We start from the raw sequence: 12769 nt of genomic DNA, 5'->3' as shown, positions 1-12769 counted from the left end.
TGTGAGAAAATCAAAGTTATAAATATTACCTCACGTGCAAAGTTTGGACGTAGTTTGACATTATATGAAAAATAAGAAATGCAGTGTGATAGGTAATATGACAAGGATCGTGATAAATTGTACCCATTGTTTTAGACCTCACGCAAGTGTACTCTCAAAAGCATATTCATTTTTATTTCATGTATTATAACTAGGAATCACTAACATCAATAACACTTACCACTACCAAGCTCTAATGAAAAAAAAAATTGGAGATAAACAAACAAACAAAAACAAAAAAGATTAAATATAGCCTGATTACGCACAAGCGCAACTACTCATTTAAGTGCGCAAAACCCGTTTAAAGTGCGCAAAATTTCTCCCTTTAGCTATGACAGTATGTCGTAAATAAAAACACCAATATATGCCAATGATATTTATCCTCTCGAACGTATCATATCAATCCTTAATATGTAGATATAAAGCTGTCCCATTCAAACTTTGTTATGTTAGATTCGTTTGTCTTATCGTCTACGATTCTTAGTTTGTATGATGTTTGCAATTTCTCAGTTGACGAATCGCTCTTATTACCAAAAACATATACATATATGCGTTCATGACTTGTTTATTTGTAAATTAAGACAGGCCTTTTCCATATCGCCTCGTTAGGTATAGTTTATGTTTTATCATGCACTACCGATTTACGAACGTGCTCAGTCTGCTAACAACATAGCAGACCGACCACATGACATCACAAAGGGTTGATATTGGTTTTCAGTCTACGTGTGATATATTCAAAAACTAATTATAATGCTAAGTAAATGATATACATGTATAAACATATATCGTATATGTTTTTTGGTTGTGTGGTTTACTGACAGACCAGTCAGATTCATTTTTTTCCCAACAATAAGATGTGTTCGTGAAAATTCCAATCGTCGTACTATCCCTACAAATATAGGTTTTTTCACTTGTTCATTTGTAGGTTTGTTTAGCAGATTAACTAAAATCACTGATTTACGGACTTTTTATGACCGCTCATCAACACACCAGCTGCTTTATGCTATTGAATGTCCTATCAAATGCGATTTAATTTGATATATTTATGACAGGTTTAATATAATTGTACTTTTATGATAAAATTATGGATCATTGAAAAGAAAAAGATGCTAGCTTTTTGGCTCGTCTTCGCCATTATATATGGTAAGTAAAATAAACTTATATCATGATACGTATATTTTCTTATTTCAATAAAATGTAGCATACCAATATAAAACACAAAGTTGTGATACTTTTATGAAATAGTTTAAAATAAAAGAATTCTAATATTATACTTTCTCCTACCGATTGATTATACTTTGCTTATCGTTCTTGGTCTGTCATTGTTCGTTTCCCATAAGATTCTCCTTATGTGGCGACAAAGAAAAAAGCGATCATGCATGACAGTGTCTCTTAGAAATAACAAATCATTGAAAAAAGCGTTTACATTTGCCCTCATGTATATCAGCATGAGAAAAATAGATTCCACTACCACTGTGTAGCATCACCACCAGATATTACAGAGGCAAACAAACAATGAAACCAAAAAGTACATAGTCTAACCAGTTGTAAACAAATATTTTCCACTTCTCGCCGAACAATTTATCTTCATTCTTTACATGAATTTCCCTGTGTAAACAATAGTTTATTTCAAAATACAATGTTGTCCAAGCTTAAATATGAAGACATAATCTGTCAATCAGTTTAATTGAGATTTGGAGCTTGTCAGTAACTACTAGTAGTCCTTTGATAATTTATATATTATTGTCATTTTGCTTAGTTTCTTTTGTGACCTTTTCTGACACCAGACTCTGACTTCTTTTAAACTGAGTTTTACTGTACATATTGCAGTGGGCCTGTTTTTATCTATATTGGCTAGAGGTAAATTAGGGGGAGGGGAGGGGAGGGTGTTGAGATCTTACAAAACATGTTTAACAGGCCTCATTGTTTAGCTTGTCTCAAGTCATGAGCCTAAGGCATTTGTTAGTCTTGTATGTTTTTTCAAATTTAGTTCATTTGTTTTGAAGTTTAGTATGACCTTAATTTTCACTGAACTAGTATACATTTTTGTTTAAGTGCCATCTGAAGCACCCCACTTTGTGCGGGATTTGCTAGCTGTGTTAAAAACCTATTGATGGTAAGACCCATTGATGGTCCTCAGTTGATTTTTGCTCTTTGACGCTTTCTCCATTTCCATTCCCAATTTATATCAGTGTTTTCACAAAATCTCTTCCGTAGTGAATTAAACGCAACTATAAGTGCACGTGACCATATTATGGCGGCCTGCTTTATAAGTGCTGGACACCAGAGTACGGGAAAAACACCGACCTACTTTAAGAAAACTGACTGGCAAATCCTGTGTAGCTAGTAAACTAGAATAGGTCGATTGTCGAACACACGTGTCAACGAGCGGGATTGGAACTCAGAAGCTGTGTAGACGGGTTAATGATAACTGTAGGTCAAATACTGATTACTTGACCCCTGAGGCATTAATAATGTTCGACGATTTACAGTAACAATAGGACTTTCTCCCAAGAAAACAATCAATAATGCAAAATACCCACAAAGCACACCACTCAAACCCGGCGAAACTATTGAACGATTCCACTCTGTATAAAATAGTTTTCCGTTTATAAAATGCCGGAGAAATGACATGGGATAGATACACACAAAATCATTTTTGGTGTAAGAAGATTTGGTATGAGTACCAATGAGACAACTCTCCATCCAAGTCACAATTTGTAAAAGAAAAACTATTATAGGTCAAAATACGGTCTTCAACACGGAACCTTGGCTCACACCGAACAGCAAGCTATAAAGTGACTGATGTAAAACTATTTAAAGGGGAAGACCAACGGTGTAATTTATATGAAAAATGAGATCCGAGAAACACTTACGATAACCATCAACGAAAACTGCTGAACATCAGGTCCCTGACTTAGGACAGGTGCAAACAAATACAGCGAGTTTAGAAAGCTAAAGTTATAACGTTTTATTGTAGGTGTGCATGCATCTATAGACAACCATGGATGCCCGGATGATCCCCCAAGATGTTACGACTACTGTAATAAACAGAAAGGATGTCTGACTGGATACTGTTCTGTAAATAGTCTCTTCCTGCTGTGTCAATGCCAAGGCTGTACACAGAAAAAAGACATAAGAGTAAGATAGTCTGTCAATATTCTCTTAATGTCTTTGGCTTTCTGTCTGTTTCTATACTCCTCAACCTCTTTTTCATATATGTCAGGCTGAATCAATTCACTAGTGTCGCTGACAAACAATGGTTAACTCAATCCTGATCTTATGCGTATATATATTAAGGCAGTAAAACAAAAACAAAAGTTGTTCATGCTTAAGTATTTCGTTATTTTATGTGTCAAGGGATTATTTTATGTGTCAAGGGATTATTTTATGTGTCAAGGGATTATTTTATGTGTTATATCGAGCTCTTTATATTATTTTACTTTCTTAACATAGATATGTTCTGCTTCATAGACAGATTGAAGGAAAGTAGATTATAAACAAATAACGAAAAAGGCTCTAAAATTGATGTAACAATATGCATGAAATATGTAAAACCTCTGATTATAATTAATGATGCGTTACAACTATTAACTGGTTTGTTAGTTTACGCAAATCTATGTCATTTACCGTTAGTTTTGTATCTTTTTGTTCCAGTACAGGAATTACGGTTGCAGTAATGTAAAAGTTATATCACCACCCGGAGGTAACATCACCCATCAACTATTGAGAGACATTGTATACGGAAAACGTCTAAAGCCCAATATATGGCCAACGAAAAAGTAAAAAGAAATGGACTGATTCGTATTAAAAAATGTACTTTCTACACGGCTGATTCAGATTTTTTCATATGGTGTGTAGGCATTTTTGCGCCTGTGTAAAGTTTGGAGTCTCTGGCCATTGTTAGTCTTATAAGTTTTTTTGATTTTAGTTCATTTGTATGTTTTGGAGTTTAGTGTGACGTTCATTGTCACCGAACTAGTACGTAATTTTATTTAGGGGTCATCAGAAGACCACCTCCGGATGCAGGATTTTTTCGCTGCGCTGAAGACCCATTCATGGACTTTAGCTATGTTCTGCTCTCTGGTAGGGTTGTTGTCTGTTTGACATATTCCCCATTTCCATTCTCAATTTTATTTTTTCCTCGAACAATGCATTTAACATAAACATGGCTTAAAATTCGTACAGGACCAACACTTGAACAAAAACAAACAAACATATGAAAGTGATTATCTCAATGGATCCGCCTTTCTGTTACATACATACATAAAGGTTCAAAAACTTTATTCAACATCTAAATACACAGTACACACAGACGACAACATAATCATGCATTATTAGCAGCAATTCAAATATTCCATTTCCATTTATCATATTATTTCAAAGCCTTATCATAAACTATGCAAAACATTACAAAAAACCTTTAAAGTAAACATATACATTAATAGTTATGTTATAGTCTTATATAAGATGTAAGTGAAAAAAAAATAATTAAAGGATATTTTCACATTTTTAAGAAGCAAATCACACACCTTCCTGCTTAAACAACGTCTACTTTCATTACATTTTTTATGAATTCACGACAGATGGCGCATTTCCGAATGGCTGGTGAACAGTCCGAACAAGCACAAATATGTCCACACGGTAAAAACACAATGTTCACCTTATTTTCCAGACATATTTTACAAAGTTTACTTTCTTCGATCCGTCTGTTTTCTTCCAGAATACTTTCTGTATCTGAAAGAATGTAATATATGATTTATATCATATTTATCCCAGAAGATAACAACAATAAAGCTGGTATCACTTATCCAAAACTAAGTGATACCTTTTAAAAACCCTTTTCCACCTTAAAAAAAGTTTTTTAACTGCTTTTTTTTTAGTCTTAAATAGGTAGATACTTACAAAGCAACAGAACTACCAGCTCGGTTTTATAGAGAATAATATCACGATATGAACGTGTTGTTTAAACAAAAAATCTCATTAGAAATCATAGCATATCATTTGGTCGACACTTGTGATGCTTTCTTTAGCTTATATTCATATCCATTAATATCTTCATTTCGAATAATTATTAAAAAAAAAGAAGATGTGGTATGGTTGCCAATGAGACAACTGTCCACAAGAGACCAAAATGACACAGACATTAACAACTGTAGGTCACCGTACGGCCTTCCACAATGAGCAAAGCCCATACCGCATAGTCAGCTATAAAAGGCCCCTAAATGACAATGTAAAACAATTCAAACGAGAATACTAACGGCCTTATTTATATAAAAAAAATGAACGAAAAACAAATATGTATTAACACATAAACAAACGACAACCACTGAATTACAGGCTCTTGACTTGGGACAGGCACATACATACATAATGTGGCGGGGTTAAACATGTTAGCGGAACAAACTATAATAATCAGTTGAAAAAGGCTCAACTCATCAGATTGACAAAAATTCAAGTGGACGTGGCCGGGTACTTGTACATCCAAACAACATCCGAACAACACAAAGACACTAGGAACAGATCTGAGAACACTCGCAGTTTTCTGACAGCTAGTTTAAAGCCACTAACAACTAAAAAAAATCATGCATCTAAGACTTAAGGCACATATATTCGTCATTTGTTAAATATTGTACTTTTCTTCAGATGTTCCCTAACCAGTCGAGGAAAGAAAAATTTACACAAAAAAATAAACAACAAGAACACAACAAAAAAGTAATAATTTCTTAGTAACATAATACCTTCCTCTTTAATAATAGGTATTATTGTTTCTGGACAATCTGTTTCTATGTGCAACATCGACGAAGACGCTGAATACTGACATTTACTTCCCTCCATAATTAATTTCAACAGATCTTCTGCTCTGAAGTTCGTGTGACCTGAATATTAAATTATATGATATTCGTTAAAAACAGGTACAAAAAGAAAGATGAAAATGCGTTCGAATATCACCCATAGAATGTCATTTCACAGCTCCAGAGGTAAACAAGTGTAAATAAAATGTGGACTGGTATAATACTAATCGTCTGAATTTTATTTGGATGGATATGAAGGTTATTTCACTTCACAAAGCTCGAGATTTTGCCTCTGTGCTTACAATGAGCATACCATTTGCCAAAAAATCTTGATATCTTAGTATCTTCATTATAAATGATAAAATCTAAAAGTCTAAAACTTTTCTGTTTTGACCAGTATATATTAATATATACTGAAGACAGAATAAGAGAACGGAAAGTTAAATATATCTTAAACGGAATGTCGTTTTCAAAATGATATGTACCATGTAAGTCGATAAAACGTCTAACAGCTTCCATTATATCCACTTTATGGTAATTATACTGCATCAGAGACTTGACGGCTGTAGTATGACATAAATCTTCAGAATAAAGGGCAGCCACAAATGGTTTATCTGATTAAAAATAAAATGAATAAAAGGAATAATACTGATTAGAAAAAAGAAGTCTGAGTTATACATGTTATAGTTTGTTATTGGCCCAAGTCTACAAATCTATTTCAGAACCCTTTCTGAAACATGTATTCATTATTTCAACCATTTTTGTGTGAGCTTCAATACTGAAAATAATTTCTTGTCTTTGCGATAATGTCTTTTTGAGCGAATTTTTTTTTTTGGACAATATGTATAGATTTCGGGTTCACAAGGAAAAAATAGGTGACAACGCCATGGCTAAAAAAGAAAAAGATTAACAGACTAATAATAGGACACGAAACACAACATATAAAACTAAAGACTGATAAAAACGAACCTCATCAAAATTAGTTGTGGTCTAAGGTGCTCCGGAAGTATACTATGAATATATAAAAGTATTGTTCCTAAAATGTGACATTTTTATCCATTTGATGTAGGAAAAGTTGATTTTGAAAGTTGATTATGAACATGTGTATCTAGACCGAATTGTTCTGTCTCCTGTTTCCACATTTCACCCTTCCCATATTTTATTTATTTAAATTTCAAAGCCAGATATATAACCAGGCCGGCCACCTTATAACTTTTGACCTGAACATTTGCTTCGACAATATTCTGCTAAATAAGTTACACAAAAGGCCAACATACTATGAGGAGCTTGTACCATAAGCTTAATTGAATCTTAATTTAATACTTATGGATTCAGTCGAGGATTTGTAGTCAATACGAAGAAGGAAGACATGGATACCCAAGTTACACGTGTCCATACAAAAATAAATGTTTGCCTAATGCTCCACGACTGATTGGTGAATTTGTTGGTGTTAACCACTACATTCAGCACTATAAACTGTTCGTGGAGACTAGTTTTAACTGAGGAAAGGGAGTGGGCGCCGAGATGGACCTCGTGGTTGGAAAAAGACTGAATAAAAGCCTTTAGCTAATTTGCATAGTCACATTGTGTTGAACAATTAAATTCGTGATAATCCTCCATGCATGTAATCTAGTAACATTGATATCCAACGTATAATAATGAATCAACATTAAATAAGTATGTCTGTCTTTAATAGTTATCCCACACTGACACACCAATTCCGTGTGGGATAACTATTTTACATCCCAGCTGTTTTAGATTAGACGGAAAACCATTTACAATTCATAAAATCTAGTTTTGATCGCCACACAACCATTATAATATACTTTATATATTACTATATGATGTATACCCTTTATGACCCCCGAACAAGATGAGTAGATATCAATCAATGTTAACTCGCCCTACTTGCCAATCGGCCCACACTATATCGCCACTTTATATTAAAATCGCCCAACTCTTGTTTACAGACTCGCCCAACTTTTGAAAAAGTGTAAAATCAAATTGAACAATCAGTCTGACAACTCACTTATTAACGAAAAAAGTTTAAACCCCACTGAATAAAGGTCTGCCAACTCGCCCCACTTATAAAAAGATCTTGCTTCCTTTAAGTATGTTAAATTACTGTTAGTTCGTATCCAGTCGTCCTGGTGTAGTGGTATGTGTCGTGGCTTGATATGCTAAAGGTCTTGAGTTCGAATCACAGCATATAGTTACACTGGATTTTTTCTACGTGAATTTTGATAGATAGTCTTATCCGTATAATTAATTATAAGTTTTAAAGTGGAATTTACAATTTACAGGGGTGATCTGGTAGGGGTGATCCGGTTCAGATCAGATCACCCCTGTTAGAACAAAGGAGCTGGGATGTAAGGGTTGTTAACACTATTTATGGGACTAAAGTTAACTGTCATGCAAGTTGAGGTTGATCATGTTGATGGTAAACTAGATTTAATCCACCTTTTTCTTCTTCAAACCATGCTTGTACAAAGTCAGGAATATGACAGTTGTTTTACAGACTCCGTTTGTTGATATAGACTAGGTTTAGTTTTGTCATTTTTCATAGACTTCCTATGATTTCATTACAGAATGGTATAGCCATGACTATACTGGATAATACGGCGAATTTTAAATGTTTAACAGAATATTCTTGTTTTTCCGTTGATACAAGCGTAACAATTTCGTAACTTTCGTTTTAGTTATGCTGTTTGTTTTCATTTTTCTTCGTATTCTTTAATCTACTGTTTTAATATTTTGGGTAGATTTAACCCTTTAAACGATTTTTTTTAACATGTCTATATTTTCTGAGTCCTTATAATTTAAGTTACAAAATGTATACATGTTCATGTACACGGTGGGTATGGTTGTCCTGCGAGAGAACGTACTGTGCTGGTGATTCGGTCCTGACGGGTGCTGGTGATCAATGAAAAAATGTAAACAAAGACGAAAATGATGATTTTTGACGTTTTCACTCATAAAAAATGGAAGAAAACAGTGGAGATTTTTCAATTTCGTTTCTTATGGGTTCATATATAAACCATTAAAAAAATGACCCTCTAAACTGTTTCAGTAAGCGTAACACAAAAATGCTCATTTTCAGAAAATCTCGAACTGAAAAAATAAAACAAAAATGCTCATAGAGTCCGCTTTCTATACCGCAATCCACACGACAAAACAATTTTGTGAAAAAACATTGCAATTTATTAAAATTTAGCATTTTCTCAATTTATTCATGTCCTGATACTGTGCTGGTGGGTCCTGTCATTGTGCTGGTGGGTCCTGATACGGTGCTGGTGATTTTGGATAAGAAGTTGGTCATATTTGAAACAAATGTTACAAAATCAATAAAATTAGCAAGATAATTGTTGCCAACAGGATCTATGACTCCTATTTTAGCTCTTGTGCATCCATTTGGCTGTTTAATATGTGTTTTCAAATGATCTGAACTTGTATTACATAATAACATAAAAGGGCAACATCTTTCGTCCAATATCAGATAACAATATATAGTATCTAAAATAAGTTAAAAATTCCACAATACTATATAATTCATTTTATGTGTCAATTTGTTCGAAAAAAGTCGAAAAGAAGAGACTTTTTTTAATGTCATGATTATATGTCGCTTTCTAGATTTATGCTTACTTTTTAAATTGTTATTTGTATGGAGAGTTGTCTCATTGGCACTCACACCACATCTTCCTATATCTATTAGCATTTATTTCAGATGACATGGACTCCTCACCCTGATGACCCTGCTGCCTTTCATAACTTTATCCGTATACATATATTAATAGATAAACAAAAGGCTGCATGCAACACGTATTTTTTGTATTTAAAATGATTCGTTGTAACGAGAATATTTGTGGTGAATGTAAACTGTGAGGGTCACAATCTTAAATTGCTTATAAATGTTGCTGGAACCAGTTTCGTTATCTGATCTGAATTTTCTGAAATGTGCAAGGTAGATAGACATTTTGATTTTTTTTACTCGGTAATGAACCATTGTGTTTATCCCATGCTAAACATAACAAAAATCTCTGTACAAAGGTCTGTGAATTTTCTACAAAAATAGTGATTTTATTTTCACTAAATTCTCTTTTTCTGCAAAATACAATAATGAACTATAAATAATAATGCTTTGCAAGAAGTTTCCCCTTGATATATGTACAAAATTATATCTCTATTATTCATTGCTTGTGCTGTTTTGATACTATTGCAGTTTGCACATTTCGGAATTGACAGGCCACAGGAGGGGTCATAAACCGTACACGAAAAGATAAAATATTGATATAAGTACTTAATTTGCATCTTTAAACCCCCACCCCGGCTTGTTTTTTTAGGAGCCTGGGGTGTCTAAAAATGGTCGATTACAGACAGCCGAGTACGCATTTTACTTTCCAGGCGTGTTATTGTTGATTGTTAAAGTCCTGAAAACGGATAGATGGAAACAAAAATGTTTGATATATCTGGCTTTAGATTCAGTTTTTTTTAAATATAAATTAAGGCTACATTTTAATATAATAATTCTATGAATTCACAAATAAAAAAATGCAGAAAAAAAAATGAATGAAGTGAAATATCTTAGTAAGGAGTCATTACTACAGAGATGGTGTGTTTGACACACAAAACTTAAAAGCTTAGTGATATTACCAATATTAAAATAAAAGTGTATTTTAGTTGGGTATTTTTTCCATTTACTCATTTTCAATTATAATCAAGGCACATTTTATTTTTATTCATGAAAAATATTTATATCTAGAAAAGAAGGACACATTGTTCACTTCCTCCCCCGTAATTCTTTATCAAAAATATTTATTTTGAAATAAAAAAGCTAAGAAATCTATATTTTATTAGTTTTCTCTAGGTTATCTCGTCTTAATTCTCTGACATATTCAGCCTGCCCTTTCATAAAATAGTGATTTTTTTTAGTGTTCTATCGAACTTTCGAAAAAAAACCAACCTGATAACCGTTTAGACAAAAAAAAAATTGTTGGAAAAATCTTACAGCAGGTGATTCTTAATAGCTATAAGATACATTTTTCTTTTACAATACAACTTTTAAATCTTACGGGAAACTATTCCAAGCTTTCACTGTAACCTCGCTCTAACATACCCCCATCCCCCCCCCCCCAAACCACACCAAACAAACAAACTCGCAATACTATTGTCATTCTTATAGTCAGCACTCAATTGTTCACAAACAAATGTGTTTTAAGTTGCTAAAGACATGATTCAAACGCTCAGAAAGTCCTTTGTTCTTTATTTTTGCTCTCCATTTTTATGCAAAACCTTTTACATTTTTATTTTATGGGTTATTGTTGAAGGTCGTACGATGACGTATGGTTGTTAACACATACTTCCTTTGGTTTCTTATGGAAATTTGTCCATTGACAACAAACATACCACATCATCTACTTTATATAAGTATTGTATAAATCACAACGTATTTTGGTGATCTTGCAAAATGATCGTAATCCCGAAAATCGTAAACATATTTTCTTATCTTAAAAGGGGGCAAGAAGGGTTCCATTAACAGGCCAATAAATAAGATTACAGTTAGTTTAAAAAAAAAATTAAAAATAGGGGTATTTTTTCTCTCATAATAACAGTAAACACATTCACAACAATGTCAATTTCAAGAAAGCAGACAACAGCTAATAAGTCAATAACAGTACAGCATCAATGATCTTGAATATATGCCACTTTTAACTAGAATATAAAAGCACAGAACCAGGACATAGGAGCACAGAACCAGGACCGTTTTTCTTATCACCAGCACAGCGTCAGGACAATTCCGTTTAACGAACTTGCACGACTTTTGCAATATAATATTGTTGTAATATACTTTGCATGGTACTTATGACACATCAGAGAAAAATTAAGCAACAAAACAGTCGTTTTATTGCCGTTCTGATACAATGTAAACAAACCCACCAGCACAGAATCAGGACCCACCAGCACCCGTCAGGACCAAATCACCAGCACAGTACGTTCTCTCGCAGGACAACCATACCCACCGTGATGTAAGTAAAAACGAAATTATCTTATATCAGCTACAGCATGTACAGGGAGTAAATGTCGGTCCATATACTTGTCTAATATAAGTGCATCACTTTCATGCTAATTTTAGCTTCGATCTGCAATCTGCAATCTTGGACACACTTACCTTGGATTTTCCAATTGGTGTTTCCGTTTTCCATTATCATGCAGCAGACATCTATAAATATTAAATTGCTCTTAAAAATACACATGGGGTTTTCCACAGATATTTATAATCAATACGTATGGAAAGCCTCAGCTGTCATATAAGAGATTTACAAAATGATGAATCGAGTCCTCTTATAGTAGATTGTGCATTTTTCGTCTCGCTTGGTGCAAGTTTGCCCATCCCATTTCGAATGTATTCATCTTTAAAGATTTTGTTTCACGACTTTTTTCAATGGATTTCCAAACATAGTTAGCTTAGTCCAGAACTGTCTACAGCTGATTAAGGGTAGTCAATTCACTTAAACAACGTGCAATATATTTTTTTAAAGTTAAATATATTCTGAAGCATGATACTGCCTTGTTTTTGTTCCAAAAACACATAATTTTATATTTGATTATAATATCTGTTGGGATCCGACTAGGTTCTCCATATAGCATACAATTTGGTGTCAAAGAACAAATTTTTAACACATTTCGACAGAACTGAAAATGATTTTTCCCCAGCATAAAATGGTTTCCGAATCCTTATGTTTAAAGTGGAAAGTATAAATGTAGCGAAAAGTTGTACTCCCAAGTCGTCAGGTACTAAGAGATTGCTTTTTTTTTTTTAAATAATAAAAGGTATTATCTAATGAGTATAATACTTTCTTAATTCTGTGTCAGCCTCCGAGTCTTTTAATTTTGATGTAAAACTTGTCCCCTCTATACGACACTTATAGCCTAGGACT

General features: G+C 33.4%; 1 protein-coding gene and 1 long non-coding RNA gene across 2 annotated transcripts; one reads left to right on the top strand and one right to left on the bottom strand.

Annotated features, from left to right (window-relative positions):
• Positions 1–865: 865 nt before the first annotated feature.
• LOC143049441 (uncharacterized) lies at positions 866–3809 on the top strand. The gene is made up of 3 exons (XR_012970243.1): positions 866–1182; positions 3020–3180; positions 3697–3809. It is a non-coding gene; the product is annotated as an uncharacterized LOC143049441 (long non-coding RNA).
• A 499-nt stretch (positions 3810–4308) lies between these two features.
• On the bottom strand, positions 4309–12095 carry LOC143049440 (putative inhibitor of apoptosis). The gene is made up of 4 exons (XM_076223074.1): positions 12001–12095; positions 6320–6448; positions 5781–5918; positions 4309–4776 (listed from the first exon to the last, which is right to left on the bottom strand). Exons 1-4 carry the CDS (start codon positions 12083–12085, stop codon positions 4580–4582), a joined length of 549 nt encoding a protein of 182 aa, XP_076079189.1. The 5' UTR covers positions 12086–12095; the 3' UTR covers positions 4309–4579.
• Between the last annotated feature and the right edge of the window lie 674 nt (positions 12096–12769).

The sequence above is a fragment of the Mytilus galloprovincialis genome, chromosome 10 (genome assembly GCF_965363235.1).
Source record: "Mytilus galloprovincialis chromosome 10, xbMytGall1.hap1.1, whole genome shotgun sequence".
Taxonomy (NCBI): Eukaryota; Metazoa; Mollusca; class Bivalvia; order Mytilida; family Mytilidae; genus Mytilus; species Mytilus galloprovincialis.
This window is presented reverse-complemented; position numbering and strand designations above follow the sequence as displayed.

Coding starts and splice junctions, on each gene's coding strand:
- LOC143049440 (XM_076223074.1), bottom strand. CDS start 12,085: ATGTGTATTTTTAAGAGCAATTTAATATTTATAGATGTCTGCTGCATG. Junction 6,449..12,000: donor CACCAATTGGAAAATCCAAG/GTAAGTGTGTCC, acceptor ATTTTTAATCAG/ATAAACCATTTGTGGCTGCC. Junction 4,777..5,780: donor ACCTATTATTAAAGAGGAAG/GTATTATGTTAC, acceptor ACATTCTTTCAG/ATACAGAAAGTATTCTGGAA.